We start from the raw sequence: 26801 nt of genomic DNA on the forward strand, positions 1-26801 counted from the left end.
AGCCGGCGACAGGACCGAGGGGAGAGGGAAAGGACCGAGGGGAGAGGGAAAGGCTCAGGGCAGCGCCCAGGAGCGCTCCGAGCCCCGGAACAGCGGCACCAGCCCGGGTGTGCTCGGGAAGGGCCGGGCTGGGGGATGGCGAGGAAAGGCTGATCCCGGATTTCCCTCGTGAGCGGCTGCCGGGTTCAGGGCAGGGATCCCTCCCGGGGGGGCGCTGGAGCCGCAGCCCCTTCTCTCGGCAAGGACGCATCGGGCGGGAGCTCGGGCAGGCGAGAAGAGTCCCCGTACCCCAGCCGGAGCCCCGCGTGTGAGAACAGCCCGGCCGGGGGAAGAGGCGGCTCCAGGGGCAGCTCCGCCCCGGGCCCGCCCTGACCGGGAAGCAGACGGGGCCGGCCCCGCCTCCCCGGAGCCTCCCGGGAGCCGCCCCGGCGGCGCAGCAGGGCCCGGCCGCGATGGCCGCGCCGTGCAGGACGCGCACGCTGCAGGTGGTGGACACGGAGTTCAGCGCGGACGCCGTGGAGTGGTGCCCGGTGGAGGGCTGGCACAGCATCCTGGCCTGCGGCACCTACCACCTGCGCCCGCCCGAGCAGGTGAGCCCGGCCCCGGCCCCGCTCCGGGGCGAGCCCGCGTCCCCATCCCCGCCCGGTGCCGTTCCAGGGCGAACTCCCATCCCCGTCTCTGCCCGGTACCGCTCCGGTGCCAGCCCCGGCCCCATCCCCGTCTCTGCCCGGTACCGCTCCGGGGCCAACCCCGGCCCCATCCCCGTCTCTGCCCGGTACCTCTCCGGGGCCAACCCCGGCCCCATCCCCGTCTCTGCCCGGTACCGCTCTGGGAAGAGCCCCGGCCCCATCCCCGCCTCTGCCCGGTACCTCTCCGGGGAGAGCCCCGGCCCCATCCCCGTCTCTGCCCGGTACCTCTCCGGGGCCAGCCCCGGCCCCATCCCCGTCTCTGCCCGGTACCTCTCCGGGGAGAGCCCCGGCCCCATCCCCGCCTCTGCCCAGTACCGCTCTGGGAAGAGCCCCGGCCCCATCGCTGGCCGACACCGCAGCAGGGCGAACCCAGGTCCCCGCCCGGCCCCGCATCCCCGTCCCCGGTTCTGCCCTTCCCCGCCGCGGGGCCGTGCCTTGTCCCAGCTGGGGCGGCTCGAGGGGGTCAGAGGGGCCTCTCCGGTGAGCGTGGCTGCCTCCCGTCATCCCTTCTCTCCTTTCATTCCCCGAGGCTGGGACTGCACAAGAGGCAGCCTCAGCCCTGCCCTCGCTCCGAGCAGGATCTCCAGGAAGGAGGCAGAAGCGCGGCTGAGCTTGCCCCGTTCTTTCCCGTGTTTTTGCCACAGAGCGATTCCCGGGGGAGCAGCGGGGCCTGTGACCGGACGGGGCGGCTCTACCTGTACCACTACAACGAGGAGCAGCCCTACATCCCTCTGACCGAGATCCAGCGCATCGACACGGCCGCCATCCTGGACATCAAATGGTAACTCTGGCCCGGCCAGGCTCGGTGCCCCCGCAGCACGCTCTGCTCCTCCCGGGATCCTTTTTTGGCATGGCAGCAACAGCAATAGTTACTAATGGAACAGTTCCTGACTTCTCAGAAGGAAATACTTTCCAGTTTGTTCCAATGAGCAAAGACTGCCTTGTTTCCCTTTTATACTTTCTGCTTACTGGACTCGTCATGACTTTGTACCTCATTTATTTATATAATAACATATAGTAGATCTCCCTTGTACAGAATCCTCTCCTTGCAGGTGTGTGGGAACTTGAGGAGCCTTAGATTTTCTTAATGTAAGATTTTTTTTTAGTTACGTACCTTCTCCTTGTGCATGTTGGAATGAAAGTTATGGCTTTGCTCTATTCCTAAAATACGAGAAAGATGGACATTGGAGACTTGTTTAACTTGATCTTTTAGGTGCCACATTCCTGTTGCAGAACATCCCATGGCTGGCATTGCAAACTCCACAGGTGCTGTGGAATTTTTCCACCTGACTGGAAGTGAGGTGGGTGGATGCAGTGCCTGCTGCTGCTGAAGCTGTTTTAAGCCATGTTTGCTACATCTCTGCATTTACTGGTAGTGTGTATAGGCTTGCAGGAAAGCTGGTTTCCATGGCTTCCTCAGCATGCTTAGCTTTTTAAATACTTCTTTTGTCCTCTGATAATGTTTGTCATAAATTCTATGAACTTGTTCATGGTGCCAGAGAGCTGGGCTGGGCTCTACCCATCTGCAAGTCAGGGAGGGGAGGCAGGAAGAGGGAACAAGCAAACCCTGGAAACAAGTATGGCCTGACTGGGAAACATCAGAAAGTGCAAAGCTGGTAAAAACAGGGAGGATTTTTGGAGTGGGGTGAGAGAAGAGGGTGATCAGAGCCACTCTCACAGAGTGTAAGGGAATTCAGCAGTCAGGTCACCACTTCTGCTGCACTTCATTGCTTCCTGAGAAGCAGCAGAGTTTAAGGGGGGTTTGGTGGGAGATGAGCAGCAGAAGGGTGGGATCCTGTGTGTGCACGTTTGCCCCTCAGCCAGCACTGGATGATTGTACAGTGCTGTGGCACATTTCATTGCTTCTTTACTGTGGGACCCTCATTTGCTCATCAGTCTGTGGAAAACCTGCTCTGGGAAGCAGTGCACTTGTCATTATGTGCCTGCTGTCTTAATGCAGTGCTTTTGTTTCCAGTAGAAGAACAGCTGCATGTTGGAGCCACGCTTCAGGGTGGATCTCGGGGCACAGCGCCTGGCCCTGTCCTTGGACTGGTCCACTGGACGAGAGCAGTGGTGAGGATGGGAGAGGGAGGCTGGGGCTGCACCCAGGGTGTGGGGGACAGCTTCAGGAGAAGTTGAGGGCTTGGATGAAGCAGTCTTTAGTGGTTTTGACTTTCTGGATCCCAGCTGGCTCCCTGGCCCTGCTCTAGAAGTTGCTCTTTCCAGAGTAAGGGTAACAAGAACACAAACAGTGTGGCCACTGGAACAGGAGCAGAGACTAATCCAACAACAAATGGGAGGTTGTGCTTTGGGGAATGGCAGCAGGTGAGTCAGGGATGTGTCCTCTGCTGCCTTTGTTAAAAGGAAGGACCAGAATGGGATGCAAATGAAGAACAGCTGAAATTTTAGTGTGGAGTTCTCCTTAAGAACTGCTAATAATAGCGCATGTAGGAAGTTTAATCATGGGTTAGTGAGAAACAGGAGAGAATTGGTGTGGAAGTGGCTCCTTCTTCTCTCAACTGCTCATACATGAGATTTCAGAAATGGCATTGCTGTGTGAAATGAGCTGAATTAGCTGTACCTTGAAGGGGGGGAGGGGTTCATGTATTCTGTAGGTGCAGAGTGGTGCCTTGGGTGTGAGGCTGGAAACCTGGGGGATCAGGCAGTCATTGCTTAATGCTGTAGAGCAAATTTGCTAATTAAAGCCATTTCTGTGTGTGTTAATGTGTTAATGAGTAAGTAGAATTGCCAGTTAGACTTCTTCTTACATTCCTCCTTTATTTTGTCTCTGTCCTTCATGATAAATGATTGTTGCCATGATGAAATGCCCCTTTAAACCTGTCATTGTTGTCACTTGAGAGAACAGTAACTTCTCCTAGAAGCCAAATGTCCATTGTTCACATCTCTGCAGGAAGGGGGTGGCCCTGTATCTCTTATGTGGCAATTTGGGAGATTCAAATTTTAGGAGTGTGGTTGAATAATTTGATACAGAACTGGAAAGAAGCCCCAGGCCACCAAAGCAGTGCCTGCAGTTGCAGGTAACCAAACAGAAGGGACCTAGCTCATGTCAGGGAATGGCAGAAAATCTGTGCTCTGGGAATTGCAAAACATTTGCCAGTGCTCCAAGGTCATTGTGTCTAGAAACTGTAACTGTACTGTGGCACAGGAAGAGAGCAGGAAAGGTCAGGATCAGCTTTGGCTTTCAGTGATAGCAAAGAAATAAAACATCTCTTTGTACTCCAGAAGAGGGAAGAGGCTCTGAAAGGGCATTGTCAGTCTGACTTGGAGGAAAAAAAAAAAAAAAAAGAACCCTCTTCACATGGAATTTGTTTATTGATGTACTGTGAACCATGTAAGAAGTCTGCATCTCTGAGAAAGATGAGAGCCAGTAGTGGTTCTTTCCCTGACCTGGGTGTGAGTGGTTGCTCCCTGTGAGAGCAGGGAGTGGCAGAAACTGGGGCAGGTGATTTTAAGATGAAGCTGGAAAGAATTGTATGAATGTGTCATTGCTGGCACCATGCTGCCAGTCTCTGCCAGTGTTTATTTGAATTGAAATATTTGATTGTGGCAGTAATTCCCAATGTTTTTTGTGTACCCTGCTGTAGTGGATGTCCTTTAAGAGTGATCAGCAGTGATTCAGAGGGGAAGCTGAATCTTTTCTCCATAGATGAATCTGCTCCTTCTGTGCATGTCCTGAACCAGTGGGAAGCTCACAAATTTGAGGCCTGGATTGCTGCTTTTAATTACTGGGACATTGATATTGTGTATTCAGGTCTGTATGGGCTGGGAATCCCCTTGGGGGCTGTTGGGGAGGGGCCCCTTGTTTGGGGATGTGTTCCTTTGGGTTTTACTTGCCAGGGTTGGGTGAGCTGCTTGCATCACCCCTTGGCAGAGCTGGGTCCTCTGATTAGGGGTGAAAGGCTTCTTTTCTTGATGGTGGAAAGGGGTTGGAAGCTGTACTCTGACAACTGTATTTTGGGTGACTATTGGTGAAAAAGATTATATCCTCCTGCAGTATGCTAAGAGCCAGAGAGCTCTTCGAGTCCAGTCTTTATGACTTCTGTTATTTTTCTTACCAAAGAGGAGGCTACCACCATATTGCCACCACTTGTGTTTTCTGTGGCGATGAGCATTGGGAGCCTGATGTGATTTTTTTGTGTGTCTCTTAAATTCTGAGAGATCCCAGGGCTGGAAAGCATCAGCTCTGTGTCACAGACCGCCCTGAGCAGGAAGGGACCACCAGGATCATCAATCCAACCCAGCCCCCCCAGCAGCCCCACCCTGGGCACCCCTGGCAGCGCTGCCCAAAGGCTCCTGGAGCTCTGGCAGCCTCGGGGCCGTGCCCATTCCCTGGGCAGCCTGGGCAGTGCCAGCACCCTCTGGGGGCAGAGCCTTGCCCTGAGCTCCAGCCTGAGCTGCCCTGGCCCAGCCCCAGCCGTGCCCTGGCTCCTGTCCCTGGCCCAGAGCAGAGATGGGAGCTGCCCCTCGGGAGGAGCTGCAGACCCCTGGCACTGCTTTGCCCCGTGCTCAGGGCTGGTGCTGAGGGTCACAGTGTTTTGTCCCTGGGCAGGAGGGGATGACAGCCTGCTCAAGGGCTGGGACACCAGGTGCAGTCCGGAGGCTCCAGTCTTCACCAGCAGGAGGTGAGTGAGACCTGTCCATGCCCAGCCCTGCAGCAGTGGGGTGGGAACACTCGCTGCTGCCCTGCCCCTGGCCAAGCCACTGAATTCGGACATGTGCAGTGATAGTGGGTCCTGGTTCTGCCTCCCTTGGGAAATGGAGGCATCTATTTGTTTCAACCTTAAGTTGTTCTGATGAAAGAAACTTTCTTCTCTTTGTCCTTTAACACATTAACCAAGTGCTGACGTCCACATGTGAAGAATGTGGTAGTTTCTTTCTAAAAAAGGATGATCCTGATGTACACTTTTATTTTGGCAATTTTTGTGTGTGTTAAATTTGGATATAATGGAATGTGTTTTAGAAAATTTTTTTTCTCCACTGTTTAGTTGTTTGAAGTGATCTCTTTTCTATCTTATTTTAAAAAATGGTTAAAACAATATACACAGCTCTCCAGTGGAATTCTGTATGTAAACTTAAATTACACTGGGGACTATTGTTATGGAAATACTAATTTTAGGAGTAAAGTTTCCTGGGAATGGAGTTGTTCTGCTGGAATTCTTAGGGCCTTTGAGCAGCAGTTTATGGGGTAAATATTACTAGAAAATACTTGTGCTGAGAGATGGTGTGAGTAGGAGTTTTGTCCCTGGGAGGGCTGATGGACTCTGTAGATGAAACTCTGCTTGGGTAGGTCACTGGACTGAAATTTAGAGCTTACCTCTCCTGAGACACCTTGATGAAATAATGTGGACAGAAAATCCTTTAAATTCAAGGAAGAAGCCCTTCTCAAAGTGCTGTCTCTTCCCCCTGCAGACATTCCATGGGTGTGTGCAGCATCCAGTGCAGTCCCCACCGGGAGAATCTCCTGGCCACAGGCAGGTGAGTCCCTTCCAGCTCTCCCCTGGTGTGCCAGCCCTGGTTGTGCTGCTGCCTCTGCAGAAACTCCATGTGGTGCAGAGCATGTGGCCTTTCCTACCTCTGTTCTGTGCCCTGACCTGGCTGTGCTTTTCTGCCTGTTGGTGTTGTGTCCCCAGCTATGATGAGCACGTGCTGCTGTGGGACACCAGGAACATGAGGCAGCCTCTGGCTGACACCCACGTGGAAGGGGGGGTGTGGAGGCTGAAGTGGCACCCCACGTGTGACTTTGTGCTCCTGGCAGCCTGCATGCAGAGCGGCTTCAAGATCCTGGACTGCCGTGGGAGCCTGGGTGAGTGTCTGGGGACAGAGGTGCTGCAGGGCTGCTCTGGGGAGCAGAGGTGCTGCTGTGCTCCTTTGCTGCCCCCAGGGTCATGGGGAGCTCCAGCTCCTGCTGGAATGTCTGAGATGGTGTTAACAGCCACAGGTTCTGTTCCAGTTTGAGGGAACTTCCAGCTTTTCCACATCTGGGCACTCTCTTGGCCTGCTTGGTTGTGCCAAGGCCCTGTCACTGTCTGTTTGTGTCTAAATGTCTTGTAACTTTTTTTTCATGGAGGAAAGCCTTTGTGTTTGGTGTGAGGGCACAGCCACTCTGGGTTTGTGTGCATTGTGATGGTTCAGAGAGGTTCTGACTGTCAGGTGGTGCTTGCCTGTTAGCAGGAGTCCCTGACCTGCAGGGGAGTCAGTTACTGCCTCAGGAAGGAAGTGCTCTGCAGCCTGGTTAATCCAGAATAATATCAGTAAGCCCTTCATGTGAATGATGAGGTACTTCACGGTGGAAAAGCTGTTTGCATTCACATCACAAATGCAGTCTGACAGAGGATGGTTGGGTTCCTGGGATCTCCAGACCTTGGGCAGACCAACAGCTTAGGAAATGAGGATGGCATTTCTGTGTGGGGGAGGAAGGAACTCACTGTGAGGGTCAGATGCTGCAAGCTGACAGGAAGAACATCTGCAGTGTGTTAATAACCAGAACCTGGCAATCCCCCAGGTGTGTTCATGGCTCAGTGGAGGTTGTGGTGTGACCAGTCTGGTCTGTTTTGAGCCTTTGTAGGCACTTTGAATAGTGATGCCCTTTAATCTCATGCATGTTAAACCCTCTTCTCCTCTGCTACTGACCCAGGAGGAACCATTAAGAGATGGCTGAAAAATGTTCAGTACCTCATTCCTCCTGCTTCACTCAGTGGTGAAAAAGGGAATAACCAGAGAACTCTTCCCATGAGACACAGCCAGTGTTGGAGTGGCTGCTGAGCACTCTGCCACAACCCACAACTTGATTTCTAAGTAATTTCACTTATCTTTTTTCTTCTTTTTCAAGCTGAAAACACAGAGGAGTGTATCATCCTGTCATCCTATGTCCTGCACAATTCCTTGGCCTATGGGGCTGACTGGTCAAGGCTGTGTCCAAGGGATTCCTTGCCTGCCAGCCAGGACCTTGCTGCTGCGTGCCAGCCTCAGGAGGAGCTCGTGGCAGCATCCGGGCAAGGAGATGAGAGGCTCAATTTGCAGGTCCAGAACCTGAAGATAATTTATGAGTCTCCCACAGCTACTTTTGATGTAATCCTGGATGAGGAGAGTGAAAGCCCTGCTGTGGCACCCACAGGGGCATTGCCAAAGCTGGCTGGGGATGCTGGACTGCTCAGGGGCTCTGGTTTAAAGGGAGGTTTAGATTTGGCTGCCCAAGGGGCAGATCCTGGGTCAGCCAGTGGCTCTGACTCAGGAGCCAAGAGAGCCAATGGAATGGGGCTGGACAGAGGCTGTGACCCAGCCAGGTCTCCGGACAGCCCCAAGGAAATGAGCATTGTGGCCACTTGTTCTTTCTATGACAACATCCTCCATGTCTGGAAGTGGGAGATGAGCCTGGTGACCCCTCCAGATGTGCCAAGTCCCAGATCTCCATCCAAAGGAACAGCTGGAAGTCTGCATTGACCAGTCCCAATGGAAGAGGGGGAAAACTGAACTGAGAGTGAGAGCTGAACTCAATGCCCTGACTTCTGCTGGGCTTTCCCATCTCACTGCTGAGCCTGGGAGTCCTTCAGGGCCAACACTGATGGAATTCCTGATGTTTTATTTTCAGCACAGAGGGAAGCCTTTGCTCAGAGGCCTGTGGTCATGGCCAGACAGGTTTATTTAGTTTTTCCCTTCATGTCCCAGTTCCTCTCACAGGCTGCTGCTTTGTACCTCAGATCTGACCCTTCCAAGGCTGGTTTGCATTTCACAATGGATCTGTCAGGCCCCTTCCCCTCCTCCCTCACAAACCAGACTTGTTTGTGCTGCTGTGCAGACCCAGTAAGTGATCAGCAGGGTTCCTGAATGGCTCAGAAAAGCCCCTGGGCAGAGGCTGGGCTGTGTGATGGAGGAGAGCTCAGGCAGGCCAGATGCAGGGCAGTGTGCTCACAGTGATGTTTAACAGACAAGCTGTGCTTCAGAAGGAAGTGCAGACTCTGTGTGATGGGAGGTGCTGGGGGATCCTCCTTGTGAGGGTCCTGGTGCTTCTCCATCATTTTCCATCTCTCATCACCTGCCTGCAGATTCCTTCATCATTCCCTGAGCACACCCTGGCTCAGGTAAATCCTGTAGTGACCCCACCACGTTTTAGTGCCACTCACCCACCCCCATGGCCTCTCTGTATTCAGCTCATTCTTTCTGCTCTCCACAGAGCCACCTTTAGGTCCAAAGTCAAGCTCAGTTTATAAAAGGTGAACAGCTTTAAGATCAAAACCTCCAAAAAGTATAAGTGGTGTTTCTTGACATCTTTTTAAATTTAAAGTAAGTACAGAAACCAAAATCTTAACAGCATTGCCCTAACTACCTCCAGGAATGGCTGCAGGATTTCTCATGGTTGCTCCATCAGCTCTCTTTTTTCACTGTGAAACATCAGCAAAACCCTTTCTGGAACATTTCTCTACTCCTAGAAACAAAAGACCAGTTTAAACTAGATCAGTAACCTTTAGCTTGCACGGTTTGTCTTTGAGGGTCCTAAAGAATGAGTTGTGTGGAGGGAAAGAAACACCAGCAACAGGTCTCTGTGTAACAGTGCTGCAGCTAAAAGAGGTGCAGCAGATGAGAACTTTGCTGCTTTGTAACCCCCTTCTCAAGGGTGAATGTGTATTTTAGCAAACATTCTGGAGCACTGTTACATGAAGATTCATATTAGTAATGAAAACAAGAGCTTTTGCTAAAGAAAAAACAAACATGCTATTTTTGGATGTTTCTAAAATAAAGCCGATATAAGCAATTTATCTTTTTCTGGTTGAGTTTTAAAAATCAAGTTACTTGACAGTCCTTGTGAGGACCTCCTGCCCTGGCCTGGGACACCTGGGGCTCCAGGGGTGGAGATTCTTTGGGAGGCAGAGCGGACAGCCAGTTTCCTGGGAAAGCCGAGGGTGTGTCCCTGTGTCTGTGTGAAAGGTTGTAATGGCTTTTATTGCCCTGTCAGAGCAGGGAACAGCCCCAGGGCAGCGAGGCTGGAGGGTGACACCCACTGGGACAAGCCCGGTTTGGGCTTTGGGCTGACGGTTTCCTCCCGGCTGATTTAGGTGGCCTGGAAAGGCCCAGGGATGGCCTTGAAGAGCCGGCGCTTCAAAGGACGAGGAGAGACTTCTGATCTTGTCTCGGTCTCGGTGTTTATTAATTGTTTATCTAAAAGATTTTCTTTCAGCCCGACAGAGGTCTGCACAGCAAGTCAGCCATGGGCACACTGCAAGCCCCCGGGCAGTCACTTATCTTTATACCCGAAGTTACGTGTACAATATTTATCATTTTTCCCCAATACCTTCTACCCTTATTAACCAGTGCACTTTTAGTAATAACCAATCCCAAAGTGCCACCACCACCACAGAAGATGGAGGCCAAGAAGAAGAAGAAGAACAGGACACGCCCCAATTCCTCCATCTTACTTCTTTAGACCCCCCTGTACCAAAATCCTAAACCCTGTGTTTCACACTCTAACTAACTTATCCCTTCACCATTCACCCAGTGAATTCCTCCCATCCTCATACAGGTGTCGTCTCCTGTGTAGGATCAAAATCCTGCCACCAGACACTTCTGGCAACATTCCAGGATTCCCGAGCCCCCCAAGGGTGGTCTCGGCCACTCTGCGCCTCCATCCTGAGGTGCTGAGATCCCACATTGGGCCAGGCCTGGCTTTGCTCAGAGCAATGAGGATCCAGCTGTGATCTCCTTCCATGGGGTGTGAGGGAAACGATGGGGTGAAGAGCACGCTGGAAATGGCAGCAAAGGGCAGAGGATTTGCTGCTCTCCAGCCCTGCATCCCCCTCCAGGCACCTGCCAAGGCTCCCAAGGGAAGGGCTGAAAGGCCACGGCTGCCAACAGCAGCGAGGCAGTAACGGCCACATGTGTGGGACTGGTTCTGATCAGCTCCACAGGAGGGGAAAAAAGCAGAGCTCAGTTAGAAAAGCTGTTAGAAAGCCTTCCCCATCCCCAGCCAGCCCACTGTGGCTCATCCCTGTGTCACTGGGGCTGCAGCACCCCCACTCCATCACAGCCCTGCCCAGCCCCGAAAATGTGGGGGTTTGAACCCCCCACACCACCCTAAGGACTCATCGGTCAGCCCTTATTACAGACTAAGTGCTCACTGATGTTCCTTTCTCCCAGAGTGAACGTTTCAGTCTTAATTTAATTTTTAAAGTTTAATTCTTCAACTTTGCAGTACTTTTTATTTAGAAACGCCATGGATTCCTCGTCCTCAGAACCCCAGGGAGGGCTCTGTTCACCAGGCACAGCTGTCTCCCAGAGCATCACCAGTCACACCGCAGATTTCAATCAGGTATCACAGAAGAACAAGGCAGAAGGATTTGCTTTGCTGCTCAGTGAGGGATCCTGTCCCGCGTTGCCCGGCGCTATCTCCGCCCGCTCCCTACCGCACGTAGTTCTTGGGGAAGAGCTGGAAGAGCTTGCCCTCCTGCGTGGGCTCGAAGCCGTACTTCTCCAGGTTGTTGGGGTCAAACGTGCCGTCCTTCACGTCCTTCTCGATGCGCGGAGCCACCAGCTGGTCAAAGAGCTGCTTGGCCGTCATGGGCGGCTCGGAGCCCTCGGGGGCGCGGTACGACACGTAGGGCCGCAGCTTGAAGCCCGTCAGGTCGGGCACGACGAACTCGGGCACCATCTCCTTGACGAGGAGGAACTTCTTGTTGCGGGTGAGCACGCCCAGCTTCTTGGCACCGCGGCCCTTGTTGTGGCTCCGCGGGCCGCGCTTGCTGGTGAACGGCGACAGGCGGTCGGCACCGCGCACCAGCCCGCGGACCAGCTGGGTCAGCAGCCCCATGCCGGGCACCGAGGGCTCAGCGGGGCTGGAACCGGGCCCTGAGGGCACCGGGGGCTCAGTGAGCCGGGCCGGTCCCTGAGGGCAGCCGGCAGCTCAGAGATAACGGAGCGGTCCCTGCGGAATTAGCGAGTCCCGGAGAGCACCCGGGCGGCCCAGCGGAGGCGGAGCCGGTCCCTGCGAGCACCGGGAGCTCCCCGAACGGTGCCGGGTCCGGGCTCCCCTCACGGCCCAGAGCGGCCCCGCGGCGCTCCCGCCTCCGCACACCCCAACACCGCCCGCTCCCATTGGCCGGGCCGCGCCAGCCAATCAGCAGTGCCGGTGCTGCCCGCGCGCCGAACGGCTCCAGGGGGGTTTTTCCCGCCAATCAGCAGCGAGCGGCCCGAGGGTGGGCGGGGCCTGGCGCGGCCGCGCCCCCTGGCGGCAGCGGGCGGGGTCTGCGCTCGGCGCCCTTCGCCCCCGGCCCGGGGACCGGGAACGGCGGGGACAGGGACAGAGACCGGGGCTGGCACCGGCACCGCGACCGGCACCGCGACCGGCTCCGGGGTGATGGCAGGGGAAGGAGCAGGTGAGAGGGTGCCGGGGATCGCCGGAGCGCGGCGGCGGGCGCGGGCCTGGCGGGCTGGTGCAGCCGCGCGGTGCCCCCGGCGGTGCCGGTGCCCCAGGCCCGGCGGGAGGAGTTGCTGTTGTTGTTGTTGTTGTTGCTGTTGTTGTTGTCTTGTTCGTAGCCCTTGTACCAAGCTCCAGCCTGGCGGAACCGGGACGGGAGAGTGACCCCGGTCCAGCCGGGACAGCGAGCCGGGGCTGGCCGGGAGAGTGACCCGGGTCCAGCCGGGAGAGCACCCGGGTCCGGCCGGGGGTGCCCATGAGGGTGACCCGCGGTCGGTGCCGGTCCCTGCCCGGGCCGGATCGGGGCTGTTGTCCCCGGGCTGTCCCCGGGCAGGGTCGGTGCTGTCTCCGGGCTGTCCCCGAGCTGTCTCCGGGCTGTCCCCGGGCAGGGTCGGGGCCGTGACCAGGCAGGGTCAGTGCTGTCCCCGAACTGTCCCCGGGGCTGTCCCCAGGCAGGGTCGGTGTTGTCCCCGAGCTGTCCCCGCTCTGTCCCGTCCCGGTGTTCGCTCTCCGTAGGGACCGGCGCTGGCTCCGGCCGTGCCGCCGGGCACGGGGCTCTCCCGCAGCTCTCTCGGTGTGCAGCGGCTCCCGGGGCGCTCCTGCCGGGATCCCCGTGCTGTGGAGGTTCTTCGGGAGAGTCCCGGCCCCCAGCGCTTCACTGCTGGGTTTTATTGCTCAGCACACAGGGAGGATAAAGTTAAAAAGTTATTGCTCCTCTTGTGTTGTTCAAGAGTTTGCATGGGAAGCTGCGGTCATCTCTTAACTCAGTCTTCTCTTTGTTTTTGTCTTTGCTCCTGCTGCTCCTCCAGACATGGATGAAGGAGACAATAACACCAGCCTTCAGGTACAATATGCTTTGCTCTTATTTTTGGACTTATTTATTTCTCTGTGAGTGTTTCCAGAAGCTGAAAGCAGCTGTGCCTAATTTGATAGCATTTTGGGACCATGCCTTTAGGTGCTTTTACTTTGAAAGAGCCTTTCCTGCTGGGAGTTTTATCCTTTCAAACTTTTGAGGATTGGTCCCATTTTATTGAGTGTGTTGTGTGTGTTTTATTTCTTGCAGACCATTCATGCTCTGCTTCATATTCTAAACTGTTTTAATAATACTATGATCTAAATACTTCATTAATATATATTTCTTCATTTATATACAATAAAGGATTGTATATAGTATTTTATACATTAGTATACAATACTTCATTTAAATACATTTTTATCCTAAAGAAGGAGGAATTGCAGAATTCTGGCAAACTGCACTTCTTACTTTTGTTTTTAATCACACATGTGAAACTCACAGGCCAAAAAGGCACATGATGCTTTCCCTAGTTGTGAAAAACAAACCCCATGAGAGGAAATAGTTCTCAACTGAAAAACACACACAATGTACTTGTACACAGCTAACAACGTTTTGTGAAAATCCAGGTTCTGTAGTCAAAACAAGGCACGGGTGTCTCTGAGCTGTGAGGAAGCCTTGTGTTTGGGCTAATCCCAATTTTCAGTCCTTGTTTTCAGGGCTGATAAGCCTTTCCCTCCTCTGCCTGCCCAGGGAATGTGTCAGTGTTTGCCTTGGACTGCAGTGAGGAGTGGCTGGACTCTCAGCAGCGCTGGGTGCTGGACCCTGGATGGGTGTGAGCTGCACTTGTGGGGCTGCTGCATGTTTGCACTGGTTGCTGCTCAGCCCTGAGTTTCCTTGAGTTAAGGAAACCTGGACAGCAGGAAGCAGAGGGACAGGACAAGGGGGAATGGCCCCCTTGTCTTTCTGTGCTCAGGGAATGATGAAGGAATCTGCAGGCAGGTGATGAGTGATGGAAAATGATGGAGAGGCACCAGGACCCTCACAAGGAGGATCCCCCAGCACCTCCCATCACACAGAGTCTGCACTTCCTTCTGAAGCACAGCTTGTCTGTTAAACATCACTGTGAGCACACTGCCCTGCATCTGGCCTGCCTGAGCTCTCCTCCATCACACAGCCCAGCCTCTGCCCAGGGGCTTTTCTGAGCCATTCAGGAACCCTGCTGATCACTTACTGGGTCTGCACAGCAGCACAAAGAAGTCTGGTTTGTGAGGGAGGAGGGGAAGGGGCCTGACAGATCCATTGTGAAATGCAAACCAGCCTTGGAAGGGTCAGATCTGAGGTAGAAAGCAGCAAAGCTCTTTGTGCCAGTCCATGCTCTGGGCTCATGTTCACGTGCAGGGAGGCCCTGCAGGGTGGTCCCACAGGTGTTGCCTTCAATGAGAGGAAATTTTGAGGGTTTCCTGGGTTGGGGTGCTGAGCAGAGCCCTCCTCAGAGAGGAGCTGCCCTGGTGACTCGGCTGTGACCTCATTCCTGCCCCGGAGCTGTCACTGCACTCACTGGCACAGCTCAGGTGTCTGCTCAGCTCAGCCTGGCTGCTTTGCTTCCTCTGCTTGTCCACAGGGATTGTCCAGGCTGGGACAGATCCCCCTGGGTCTGAGCAGGGCAATATCACACTGTCACTCATGAAAACTTTGCAAAAACCTCTCAGGGGTTCTTGGAGCTCTGAATTTCATCTTCCCCTTGTTGCTTTTCTGCACTGAAGCCCCAGCCTGGGCATGTTTGTGTTTTATTCTTTTCCCCGTGGATTTGTTTCTCCCCTTGCAGCAGCAATGTGAGTGTCAGTTGGCAATTACTATTTTTGGTGTTATTTGAGATCATACAGGCCTGGGGAGCAGCAGAACTGTCCCTGTCCCAGTGTCCCTGACACTGTCAAGGGGAAATAAATGCATTAAGTGACCAGAGCAGACTTCACCAGGAACTCTGTGTCACCAGGTGTTCTACCTGTTGCTGACACATCTTCAGCTTTTATTTTTTTTTCAAAATCTTGTGACTTTTCACTGCAATCCCATGAGTAATAGTCTGATAACAATAGTGACAGAGTTAGTTTGACTCATATTGGGAAGATAAACATTAAAGTGCTGAAGAGACCTGAGAAGGCAGTGAACACAGGGATCTGTGTGAGGATGACTGGTCTGGCAGGAGTTTCCTTTGTGCTGTAAAACTGGAATTAATTCCATTAGAGAGACCAGTTTGGTGACTTGGTGTGCTCTTCATTTTTCTCTTGGTGGCACAGCTGAGTTCAGCTGTGATCCAGGTCTGGAACCAGGGGCAGGAATGGGACCTGAGCTATGTGTAGTGCTTAATTCAAATGCTTTTAAGGTTCAAGACTTAGAGGGGGGTGTATTTGTCCTTGTACTCACATTGTTTTCACTTGTTCCTAAGAATTGTTTTACCTTTCCCTCCTTTCTCTCAAGTTTTGGGTTGTCATTTCTGAGACAGTTTTAAGTGCTAGGTTTTATTCCTGAGTGACAATGATGGGCACAGGCCCCAGGACAGCACAGCTGAGCTCATGTGCTTCATCTGCTTTTTATGCGACTTTAATATGCTGGTTTGTGACTTGTTCTTTTCAGTCTCATAAAGTCCTTTGCATTCCATTCTCATCCTTGTTGTTCTGAATAACATAGAGGGATTTAAAAAAGTGCTCATCTGTGTTTGACCCTGGTTTAGCAACACAAAACTAATTTCACTTTCCTTTTTCTTGCCAGGCTGTGGTGACAGGAGCTGGGACCCCCATCCTGCAGTTTGTGGAGGACAGGATCCAGACCACCATGGTAAAGTTGAGCTGCAGTCAGCAGCTGGCTGAGGGCTGGGGGTGCATCCACAGCAGCTTCTCCTGAGCTCTACAAGCTCTGCTGAGCCACTGCCAAACTCTGAGTGTTGGTTTCTTTGCTGTCACTGTGCATGAGGCAGGAATTAATTGCTGTTATTTAGAATCACAGCAGGGTTTGGGCTGAAAGGGACCCTAAAGCCCATCCAGTGCCACCCCTGCCATGGCAGGGACACCTCCCACTGTCCCAGGCTGCTCCCAGCCCTGCCCAGCCTGGCCTTGGGCACTGCCAGGGATCCAGGGGCAGCCACAACTGCTCTGGGCACTGTGCCAGGGCCTGCCCGCCCTCACAGGGAACAATTCCTATTTCCCAATATCCCATCCATCCCTGTCCTCCTCCATCTTGAGGCCATTCCCCCTTGTCCTGTCCCTCCATGCTCTCACACACACCCTGTACATTGAGTTGATCAGCTCCCAGATCTTTGGGAAGAAAACATGGAATATTTTCCATCTGATCATAGGACTGGTCACTGATGCAGTTTAAGCTTCTTGCATATGAGATGTTTGAATTATAAATTCAGTATTTATGAGTGTGCTTGGCTTTTAGACATCTCCCTGAGCTGAGTGTTCTTCAGCCCTTCAAAAAGTATGTAGTAACTTCTGAAGTTGAAAATCATTAACTTCTTTCTCCTTAAATTCCCCTTCCAGCTGACTGGAATTGCAATTGGAGCTGCAGTTGCACTGTTGCTTATAGCAGTTGTTGTGTTTGTGGTGTACAGAAGAATGAGACAGTCTAGTAAGTACTTGATAACCATGTAAGTTTTAAACTCAATTTTTCCATAAATCTCGAGTCTTTTTGTAATTTTCTGTGGTAGTTGTTTGCTGCAGAGGTGTGGTTCTTGCAGGACAGCAGCTTTAAAGGATGGAGAACTTGTGTGGGTTCCCTGTCCCAGGTGTGAGCCCAGAGCTGTCACAGGCAGCACCTGCAGGTTTTATTTCTCTGGGCTGTGAGCAGTTGTGAATTCTGCAGAGGAATTCAACCCTGCTGTGATTTCAGTGTCACAGATGGAGAAATAATTGAATCAGAGGTTTCCTTGAGGAGATTCAAGCTGCCCAAGCCTTCAGTGTGTTTAGGGAGCCCTTTATCTGCTCTGGGGCTGAGGTGGCGCCTCAGGGCAGCCCTGCCTGGGCCTGGCCTGGCCAGGGCCGGGCAATGAGGGATCCCAGGGTGGTTAAATCCCAAACCCTGCCCACAGGAGCTGTTCTGGAGGCAGCAAAGTGCCCAGGCTGTGCTCAGGTGTTCTCCCAGCTGTGCAGGGGGTTTCTGATGTGCTGCTTCTGTTGCAGAACAACTCCAGCCCCACGTGCCTCAGTACAGGTTCCGCAAGAGGGACAAAGTGATGTTCTACGGGAGGAAGATCATGAGGAAGGTGAGGGCACCTGCTGAAATCCAGTGTAAAGCTGAGAGGTGTAAAGTTTGCAGCATTTGACTGGCTGAGCCTGGCCCAGGGCTTCAGCCTGTAAATGTCACTGGGATGTTGTGGCTGTTCCAGCTCTCCTGCAGCACTGACTGTATTGCTGGTGCAGCAGCAGCAGCTTCTCTTTCTGGCCACACCTTTCCTCTTTGAAAAATATTTGCAGTCCATGAAGGTAGCAAGAAATCAATGAGTATCTAACTCCTGTAGGGAGTTAATGATTGTTTAAATATTTCAGAATCCCAGACTGGTTTGGGTTGGAAAGAACCTTAAAGCTCATCCCATCCCACCCCTGCCATGGCAGAGACACCTCCCACTGTCCCAGGCTGCTCCCAGCCCTGTCCTGGGACACTGCCAGGGATCCAGGGGCAGCCACAGCTGCTCTGGGCACCCTGTACCAGGGCCTGCCCACCCTCACAGGGTCCTGGCTGTTCCCTGTGCTGCCAAGTCCAGGTGTCCACTGCAAACCAACATCTGCAGAAAAATAAGGTACAGGGAAGTTACCATCCTTAGTCAGCCTGTGTGGAGGAACACTTCCTCCTGTGAGCTGCCCCAGCCTCTGCCTCCCACACTTCATTGAGGTGAATTCAAACACTTTGACATAATTAGACAGTGGTGGGTTTAATATTCAGTTCTGGAGCTGTTTCATCGTAGAGGAGGTGGATGCTCCCTGAATCTTGCGTGGCAGGTCAGCCTTTAAGCAGAACCTGGCCAAAAAAGCCTTCAATGAGAGGAAATTTTGTGTGTGCAACTTCATAATTTTAATATTCTTGATGATTTTCATGTGCAACTTCATAATTTGAATAATTTTTAACCAAGCTGTTTATATGGAATTCACATAAGTAAAGAATGCTTAGAATTCCACATGGGAAAATACTTTCAGGTAGTTTTTTGTTTGAGTTTTAGACCTTACTTTTTGCCTTTCCTGAGTAAGGCAGAGAACATTATACCCAAACTGCTGGGGGTTGCCCTTCCTGGGTTTTTTATAACATACCAAGATTTTATTTAAAAGAAAAAAAATCCCTCCAAACTAATTAAAGATTCTTTTTGGGAGAGAAACTTTTTATGGAGATTGAACTCTTTGGGTAACGTTTTGAAAATACTTGATGAGGGGCTTGCTTGGTGTAGCAGTTGTGGTGTTTCTCCAGAGGGTGGCACCTGGGAACTAGGAAATGCAAGGAAAAGCCTTGGTTTGTCACCATCACCGCCACATAGAATCCTGGAATATCCTCAGTGGGAAGGGACCCATCAGGATCATCAAATCCAGCCCCTGTCCCTGCCCAGCCCCCCCAGCAGCCCCACCCTGGGCACCCCTGGCAGCGCTGCCCAAAGGCTCCTGGAGCTCTGGCAGCCTCGGGGCCGTGCCCATTCCCTGGGCAGCCTGGGCAGTGCCAGCACCCTCTGGGGGCAGAGCCTTGCCCTGAGCTCACAGAATTCCCAGAATCACTGGTTTGGAAGAGACCTTCAAGACCATCGAGTCCAACCCAGCCCAAACCCCTCAACTCAACCCGGGCCCCCAGTGCCACATCCAGGCTTTGTTAAACACACCCAGGGATGGGGACTCCACCACCTCCCTGGGCAGCCATTCCACAGCTTTATCACTCTTTCTGTGAAAAACTTTTTACTGAGATCCAACCTGACTTTCCCTTGGTGCAGCTTGAGGCTGTGTGCTCTTCTTGTTCTCCAGCCTGAGCTGCCCTGGCCCAGCCCAGCCCTTCCCTGGCTCCTGTCCCTGTCCCAGAGCAGAGATCAGTGCCTTACTCCTCTTCCTGATGCAGAGTGTTCCTGAATGAGAACCACAGCTAGGAATTCTTCCCCTCTACCATCCATTAGCACTGTAGTAGTTGATTGGTAAAATCCAAATATACTCTCCTTTCTTTATAGAAAGGAAGTGATCCTGAAGTAGATATTCCAATCCTCCAAGGTCTTACATGAGCTCTTCACTCTGCTCACACTCTAATAGCTGGTAAATGTGTTGGTGCCTCAGCAGGGTTGGAATTGGCAGGTTGTTTTTTTTTGGTTTTGGGGTTTTGTGACCGTTTTTATGTCCATTATTCCCCCCTAGGTTACAACTCTTCCCAACTCCCTGGTTGGGAACACCGTCCCTCGCCAACGGATGCGGAAACGGGCAAAGGTTTTATCTCTGGCTAAAAGGTACCTGGGACTTTGGGGAGGGGAAAATTCATGTCATGGGGGCTGGTTTGGGGTTTCTCTTTGTGATGTGGAACCTACCCCTTGCAGAGCCCTTTTCTGTAGCTGTTGGTTTTTCCCAGTCCTGTCATCTGTGGGTCAGCTGGGAGATTTTCTGGACTGGGATGGTTTTGGTGAGGAAAGGCGCCAAAATTAGCAATTTTAGCTAATTGATAATGTGTAACTTGGAATGATGAATTTTAATACTTACTATATGCTTATTTAACATTTCCAATAGTACAAATTTAACATTTCCTATTAGTACAAAAGAGGGAACATCCTGAACTTCCTTTTTCCTTTGTAGGATTCTGCGTATTAAGAAGGAATGTCCAACTCTGCAGAGGAAAGAACCTCCTCCTTCTTTGCTAGAGGCAGATCTGACTGAATTTGATGTCAAGAATTCCCACTTGCCATCAGAAGTCCTGTACATGCTTAAGAATGTCAGGTAATGTTAAATGGAAAGAGAAATTTAGAGTTTGGTTTTGATGGATGTTCAAGTGATGTAAATATTTGACAGTTTGTGTCAAATCTCAGATTTCACAACTGCATGGTCAGAATCCTGAGGGAGTTGACTGAAATTCATCTGAGCATAAGGACAAAATGAATGACTTTTCTAGAAACATTAAGAAAATAGCTGATTTTGTTTTAAAAATTAAAAAAAGATGGGGAGAAAAAGGAAGTAGTTTAGTTGTGTCAGCTTGGGAATAGTGCTAATGAATGTGTTTTAACATGGAACAGATTTAGTGCATCTTAAAACTTCTGTTTAGGCTGTATCAGGCAATTTTTTTTTGTACAGAAAAGCATCATAATTGGTAAATGTTAATTGGATACCATATTGACAGCTCCCTGGGCTGCAGGATCTTTTACCTCTCTGCCTGAAAAGGTTGCAAATAAATCAAAGTCAGCTTAATCCCCACAGCTCTTTGGCAGACTGAGAAGAAGGGTTGGTGTTTGTGCCCCTTCAGCAAGGGGTTAAATTGCTGACACAGCAAAGGGGAGATCTTCCAATCTGTAATTTTGATTTTGCTTGTGGATGTTCATTTTTCCTCCCAGTTGTGATAGAATATAGTCCTGAAGGTCAGTCATTCTCAAATAAAAATGCTATTTCAGTCATCTGAACTTGCTGCTGTGAAATTATCGTCTCCTATGACTAATTGATGTTCCAGTAGGATTTGATGGATTGATCCTGATAAATGTGAGCTGGTGGAGCTCTGTACAGAGTGATCAGGTGTGAAACCTATATTTCTCTCTGCCTGGCAGTGACTGACTGGAGTCCAGGTGCATGTTAGCAGCAGGAGATGGAATATTCCAAACTTGCAATTCCATGCAGATTACAGGAGCTTTTCCCTCTTTTCTTTATTTCTCCTGTGTCCTGCTTCCATGGGCAGGGCAGCTGCACTAAAAGGGGAAGTTCCTGGGGTAACTTTTCTCACAGAGTGTGTGTATCTGGCAAGTTTTTTATTTTTATTCCTCTCCACAGGCCATGCTGGTGTTTGCTGGAGGAAGTTTGGCTGTCCTTCCTTCTGAGCCTGCATTCCTTGGAGAGCTCCTCCAAAGGAGCCCCAGCATTTCCAGCTCTGTTTCCTGCTGCTCCTCCACCTTATTTTGGGGAGCTCTTTGGGGCTCCTTCCCTGCAGCTGCTCCTCGTGGCTGGGGCTTTGCTAATTTAGGAATGATTTTCCAAAGGCTGTGGTGATTTCAGGTTTTCCCTTTGCATTTTCTGTGCTGCAGGGTCCTTGGGCACTTTGAGAAGCCCCTGTTCCTGGAGCTGTGCAAGCACATGTTCTTTGTGCAGCTGCACGAGGGCGAGTACATCTTCCGTCCCGGGCAGCTGGACGACAGCATCTACGTGGTGCAGGATGGAAAGCTGGAAGTTTGCATCCAAGAAAGTGTAAGAACCTGTTCAGACTCAGATGTTTGTTAGTTCTTAGCTGTGTTGCAGTCTCACAAGCTGTGTGTTCTGCAGTACTTTACTCTAACAAGGTAAAAATGGAGACGTAGCTCTCTCTCTACAAGGTCTTTTAAGGATAAACTGTCCAATTAAGAAATGACACCTAAATTATTTTTATTTTTAACCCAATAACCAACCACCCTACCTTGCAATGGGGACTTTTTATCCAATTACACAAAACCACCTAAACCCATGAAGAAGAAGAAGAACCAGCCCCTGCCCCAAAACCTCCATCTTGCCTTACATATATGACTATATTCTGAGGGGTTGTGTCTGGGTTGGATTCGATGATCTTGAAGATCTCTTCCAATCCAGTGATTCTGTGAATTCTCTGAGTTAAAGGATTCTCTGAAGTGTTCTTTGCCACTTCCAAAATATTACTATATTCTAACATTACTATATTACTGTATTCTAAAACCTTAAACTCAAAGTTTTCCACCACGTTGATATTACACACTCCTATCAAACTCCACACTCATAATCCCAGTTCTGTCATTCAGTTTTGGAAGCCTTCTCCATGGCCTTAGGTCAAATGTAGTGTTCTCTTGGGGGTCAGTGCCTGTCAGCACAGAAAGTCTAAAATTCTCAGCATCCAGAGTTCCAACAAGAACCCACTGCTCTGCACTTCCTGAGAGAAATCTGTTGGCACAGCAGATAGGCTGGCATGAATCATTAAGCATTGATTAAACTTAGACATGTGAATCACAGTGGTTTAGGAGGGATTAATCCCAGCTCTTTGGGGCTGTGGTATTTGTAAAGATCAAGGTTTGCAGCAGTCCCTCGTGTCTCAGATGAGAGAGCAGTACACAAAGCTGATGAGGCAGCTGGAATTCTCCTCACACAGGAGATGCAGAAGTTACTGAGGGAAGACAGGGTGCAAGATGGGCTTGGAAACATTCACCCTTTAAGGTCATTACAGAAAGGATTTGGGCACAGAGAGCAGGAGAGCCCAAGCTCACCTCAAAATAGTCCAGCAGGAGTCAGTGGGTTTGTCTGGGAGATGAAGAGTCAGATTCACTTTTGGGTAGATGGGAAAAAAGATGATGATTTGTTTTCCATGTGGGTCTGAAAATGTTGAGCACCAGTCCATGTCATCTCTTCTGCCAAGTTAAATTTTTAATTTTTACCTTCTTCCTGACTGAGCTTTGAGTTTAACTTTTGGATGTGAGCAGTTTTCCAGTGCCTGAAAGTTTAGTGGGCTTGTGTTTGGAGTTCTTATCAAATTTGCTGATTTCTGTCTATTTTTACATTTTGCTTCTCCTGTTTTGTACAACCTCTTGACAGGTAACCCCTCAGTAAAGGGAGCTCATTGTGCCTCTGTGTTTTGTTGGTGTTACATAGCAAAGACAAGCAGGTCACAACATCCCTGGAAAAAATTGGCTCATAGTTTTTTTTTAATTTATCACTTTTAGAAAGCTGGTTTAAAACTCCGTGTTGGAGTTAGCACATTTCCATCAAAGCAGAGAAGAAAGAAGCACCTGAGCTTTCTGAAATGCTGCAAGCTTGTTCAAATGCAGCTGTGAGGCTGCAGTAATGCTGTGTGTGTGCTTGCAGGATGGAACAGAGGTGGTGGTGAAGGAGGTGCTGGCAGGGGACAGCGTGCACAGCCTGCTGAGCATCCTGGATGTCATCACGGTGAGTCTGGCAGGGACATCCCTGCTGTCCCACTCAGCCTGGCTGGGGGAGTGGGCATTCCTAGGGAAGAATCAGGATGTAAAATGGTTTTTTGATAATTCTCCTCTTCCCAGACCTTCACAGGTATAGGCTGAGCTTGGTGGTGTGGAGGGTGCTTGTGAAATGTGTGCTTGACTGGCTGCTTCTGGTTGGCAGGAGGATCTGAGTGATCCCTTTGTGTCTGGAAAACTGAGATTACAGTTTGATTTGCTCAAATCACAGCTCAGGCATGTCAGGAAAATTAATCCACAAACACCAGAGGTTTAAGTTCAAAAAGGAGACAGAGGAGTCCTTTTACTTTATTCCAATAAAGGCAGAGGCCATGGGGCATTCCCCTGGGATCTCTCCAATTTTTGGAGGTCGCAGCCTCCTTTTTGTCCCAATTTCCAGCCACGTTTCCCTTCTCTCTTTCCCCATTGGCTCAGGTACTTGAGAGGTTCAGACTTTCCAGAGCATCTGATACCAGAGATTGCCCTCTAATGTATAACCCTCCCTTTTCATTTTTAATTCTTATGGAATTCAGGGGGTTTTCCCCATTGGCTGAGGTACTTGAGAGGTTCAGACTTCCCAGAAGACCTGATACCAAAGATTTCCCTCTAATGTATAACCCTCTCTTTTCATTTTTAATTCTTACAGAATTTAGGGGTTTTTCTTCCCCATTGTTTCTTTCATCTTTCAATGTCTAATTTTATTTATCAGCAAACCTAAAGTTTATTTGTAAAAGCAAATATCTTTTTTCATTTATCAATCAGTGGAATCCTTCCCATTGTTTCTTTTATCTCTCAGTGCTATTTATCTACCAGCAGACCCACAGCTTGTTTGGAAAGACAAATCTGCTGTTCCTCTCAGGCAGGAGCAGGACCAGGTTGGGGCCCAGCAGTCCAGGCTTTTCCATGTTTGTTGAGTTGCTTAATGAATTTGGTTTTATTTAGTCTAATGAAAATAAATCTGACAGTTGTTAGTACTGTAATTATACTGTGAAACCAGTTGATGGATTTTATTTTGTTTTGTAACATCAGTGGTGCTGGTGGCCAGCTGAGGGCTGTGCTCTTTGGCAGGGGCCAGGATGAGCCGAGTGCTGATCCCGTTCAGTGCAAAATTGGTGGATTTTGTTTCAGTTGGAATTAAAATGATGGTTTTCTGAAATCACTTTAGGAATGCCTAAATGGAAGGTGTTGAATTCAACATCTTTGATAATACCCAAACCCTGAAGGTGTTTTCCTGAAGGATTTTGGTAGGATGGGATTTCAGAGGATGAAGATAAGTCTAGTCAATAAGTTGTTCACTGTGATGGTGTTCACAGGGGTTCTTGGATGAGGGAAGAGATGAGGATCTGACTCCATGTTTCAGAAGGCTTGATTTATTTTTTTATTATATATATTATATTAAAACTATACTAAAAGAATAGAAGAAAAGGTTCTCATCAGAAGGCTGGCTAAGAATAGAAAAGAAGGAATGATAACAAAGGCTTCTGTCTTGGACAGAGAATCCAAGCCAACTGACTGTGATTGGCCATTAATTAGAAACAACCACATGAGACCAATCCCAGATGCACCTGTTGCATTCCACAGCAGCAGATAACCATTGTTTACATTTTGTTCCTGAAGCTTCTCAGCTTCTCAGGAGGAAAAATCCTAAGGAAAGGATTTTTCATGAAAAGATGTCTGCGACAGTTCACGTTTACCTTTTGTGCCATGTTTCTGCATGCTTGGGTGTTGCTGTTCATCAAGAGGTGCCATTGCTGTGTGTGAGGAGCTGCATGGCCAGCCCAGAGAGTGCTGGGGAATGGTGCTGCCTCCAGTTGGCAGCCAGTCAGCAGTGCTGTCCCCAGGGCTCTGTGCTGGGGCCAGCTCTGTTCAATGTCTTCATTGATGACATGGGTGAGGGGATTGAGCCTTTCATTAGTAAATCTGCAGGTGACACTGAGCTGGGAGCTGTGTCCATCTGTGGGAGGGTAGGAGGACTCTGCAGGGAGACTTGGAATGCTTGGAGGAATGGGCAGAGTCCAATAGGATGAAGTTTAATAACTCCAAGTTCCCAGTCCTGCATTTTGGCCACAATAACCCCTGCAATGCTCTGGGCTGGGGATGGTGTGGCTGGACAGTGCCCATGCACAAAGGGACCTGGGGGTGCTGGTCAGCAGTGACTGACCATGAGCCAGCAGAGTGCCCTGGGGGCCAAGGAGGCCAATGGCTCCTGCCTGGGTCAGGGATGGGTTGACCAGCAGGAGCAGGGAGGTCATTGTGCCCCTGTGCTGGGCACTGCTGAGGGCACACCCTGAGTGCTGTGTCCAGCTCTGGCCCCTCAGCTGGGGAAGGACATTGAGATGAGAGCATCCAGAGGGGACAACGAGGCTGGAGAGGGGCTGGGAACACAAACCCTGTGAGGAGCCCCTGAGGGAGCTGGGGGTGCTCAGCCTGGAGAAAAGGAGACTCAGGGGTGCCCCCATCACTGCACAGCTCCTGAAAGGTGCCTGTGCTCAGCTGGGGCTGGGCTCTGTCTGCAGCAGCACTGACACAGCCAGAGCACACAGCCTCCAGCTGTGCCAAGGGAAATTCAGGTTGGAGATCAGGGAGAAGTTCTTTACAGAAAGAGTGATAAAGTTGTGGAATGGCTGCCCAGGGAGGTGGTGGAGTCCCCATCCCTGGGTGTGTTTAACAAAGCCTGGATGTGGCACTGGGGGCCAGGGTTGAGTTGAGGGGCTGGGGCTGGGTTGGACTCCATGGTCTTGAAGGTCTCTTCCAACCCAATGATTCTGTGAATTCTGTGAGTTAAAGGATTCTCTGAAGTGTTCTTTGTCATTTCCAAAAGCAGTCACACATTATCCACATTATCTGTACATCTATATTATGTATATCTGTAGTTCCCATAAAACCTGTCAACAGTGATAACATTTTTAAGCATGGTCACAGTTTTCTCTGTAGAAAGGGAATAATTTGGACTGTAACAAGTCTAGTTCTTGCTGTCAAATTAATAATTTCTTTGTAAATTCATATTAGTTACTTCTACCACTAAATTTTCTTCATGACAATATTCTAAATAACAGGGCCATCATAAAGGAACATGAATACCAGTCATGTTCTTGCTCATTTAAAATGAAAATAAGAAAAGAAATCCTTGTGTAGCAGTGCTTTATGGCTTTGTTTTTAAAAAAAGTGGTTGCCATTCATTTTTTATCCAGTTGGGTTTTTTTCATTTTTAATTCTCATTCTGTCATTTTTTTTCTCTTTCTCATTAGTTATACCAGTGGTAAGTAAAAAAAATAGAAATGATTGAAAGTGTGCTGAACAGAGTTAGCAGTCTGCAGAAGAATCTGTAATGAAAAAAACTTGAAACATTTTTTGCTAAACTTGTTCTCATTTATTTTTACAACTCTTTTGTTCCTCACTTCCCAGCTTCGTGAGCTGCTTGTTTCATTGCTGTTTTCCCTCTTCCTTATGTTCCTTGCAGACTTTAGGTAGAGGAGTAGCATGAAAATAGGCAAGGAGAGAGGAAGTAGCACTGGATCAAAATAGAGGAGACCCCTCAGTGTCATCCCAAAACAGTGAGTGAGTCTTAGAACATCCTGCAGATAGCAGAACCTGAATTAGATTTCAGTGCACCACCAAGCACATGGCTGTGCTGTGAGGAAAGGGGGCATTCAGAGAGGATTTCAGTTGTCTGAGCTGGGTTTGTGATTCTTTTGGCTGATTTTGCAGCGCCTGATGTCAGGCTGGTCCCTCACTTAGTTGAGAGTTGTGCAGGAAGGTTGAGGGTGCTGCAAGAAGTGGCAG

At 50.3% G+C, this 26801-nt stretch overlaps 3 protein-coding genes across 5 annotated transcripts in view; 2 read left to right on the forward strand and 1 right to left on the reverse strand.

The window, feature by feature from the left end:
* Positions 1-417: 417 nt before the first annotated feature.
* Positions 418-9459, forward strand: DPH7 (diphthamide biosynthesis 7). 2 transcript variants are annotated; one of them, XM_059486617.1, is made up of 9 exons: positions 418-590; positions 1334-1470; positions 1903-1990; positions 2668-2762; positions 4295-4461; positions 5260-5332; positions 6120-6185; positions 6341-6513; positions 7540-9459. In XM_059486617.1, the coding sequence occupies exons 1-9, from the start codon at positions 453-455 to the stop codon at positions 8148-8150; spliced, it is 1548 nt and encodes a 515-aa protein (XP_059342600.1). In that variant the 5' UTR covers positions 418-452; the 3' UTR covers positions 8151-9459. The 2 variants fall into 2 exon arrangements, with proteins under 2 accessions (XP_059342600.1, XP_059342601.1); XM_059486618.1 differs by lacking the exons at positions 418-590; positions 1334-1470 and adding an exon at positions 1595-1778.
* A 1399-nt stretch (positions 9460-10858) lies between these two features.
* Positions 10859-11773, reverse strand: MRPL41 (mitochondrial ribosomal protein L41). The gene has a single exon (XM_059486301.1). The coding sequence runs from the start codon at positions 11506-11508 to the stop codon at positions 11101-11103; it is 408 nt and encodes a 135-aa protein (XP_059342284.1). The 5' UTR covers positions 11509-11773; the 3' UTR covers positions 10859-11100.
* Positions 11774-11964: 191 nt separating this feature from the next.
* Positions 11965-26801, forward strand: part of PNPLA7 (patatin like phospholipase domain containing 7) — a 135930-nt gene continuing 121093 nt past the window's right edge. For both annotated transcript variants that reach the window (XM_059486427.1, XM_059486428.1), the window contains exons 1-9: positions 11965-12073; positions 12924-12958; positions 15677-15742; positions 16447-16534; positions 17086-17168; positions 19279-19367; positions 19708-19848; positions 21135-21294; positions 22909-22989. In XM_059486427.1, coding sequence (XP_059342410.1) covers positions 12055-12073; positions 12924-12958; positions 15677-15742; positions 16447-16534; positions 17086-17168; positions 19279-19367; positions 19708-19848; positions 21135-21294; positions 22909-22989 — 762 coding nt within the window. In that variant the 5' untranslated portion in view covers positions 11965-12054. The remainder of the gene's footprint in view (positions 12074-12923; positions 12959-15676; positions 15743-16446; positions 16535-17085; positions 17169-19278; positions 19368-19707; positions 19849-21134; positions 21295-22908; positions 22990-26801) is intronic.

Source organism: Ammospiza nelsoni, chromosome 20 (assembly GCF_027579445.1).
Source record: "Ammospiza nelsoni isolate bAmmNel1 chromosome 20, bAmmNel1.pri, whole genome shotgun sequence".
NCBI lineage: Eukaryota > Metazoa > Chordata > Aves > Passeriformes > Passerellidae > Ammospiza > Ammospiza nelsoni.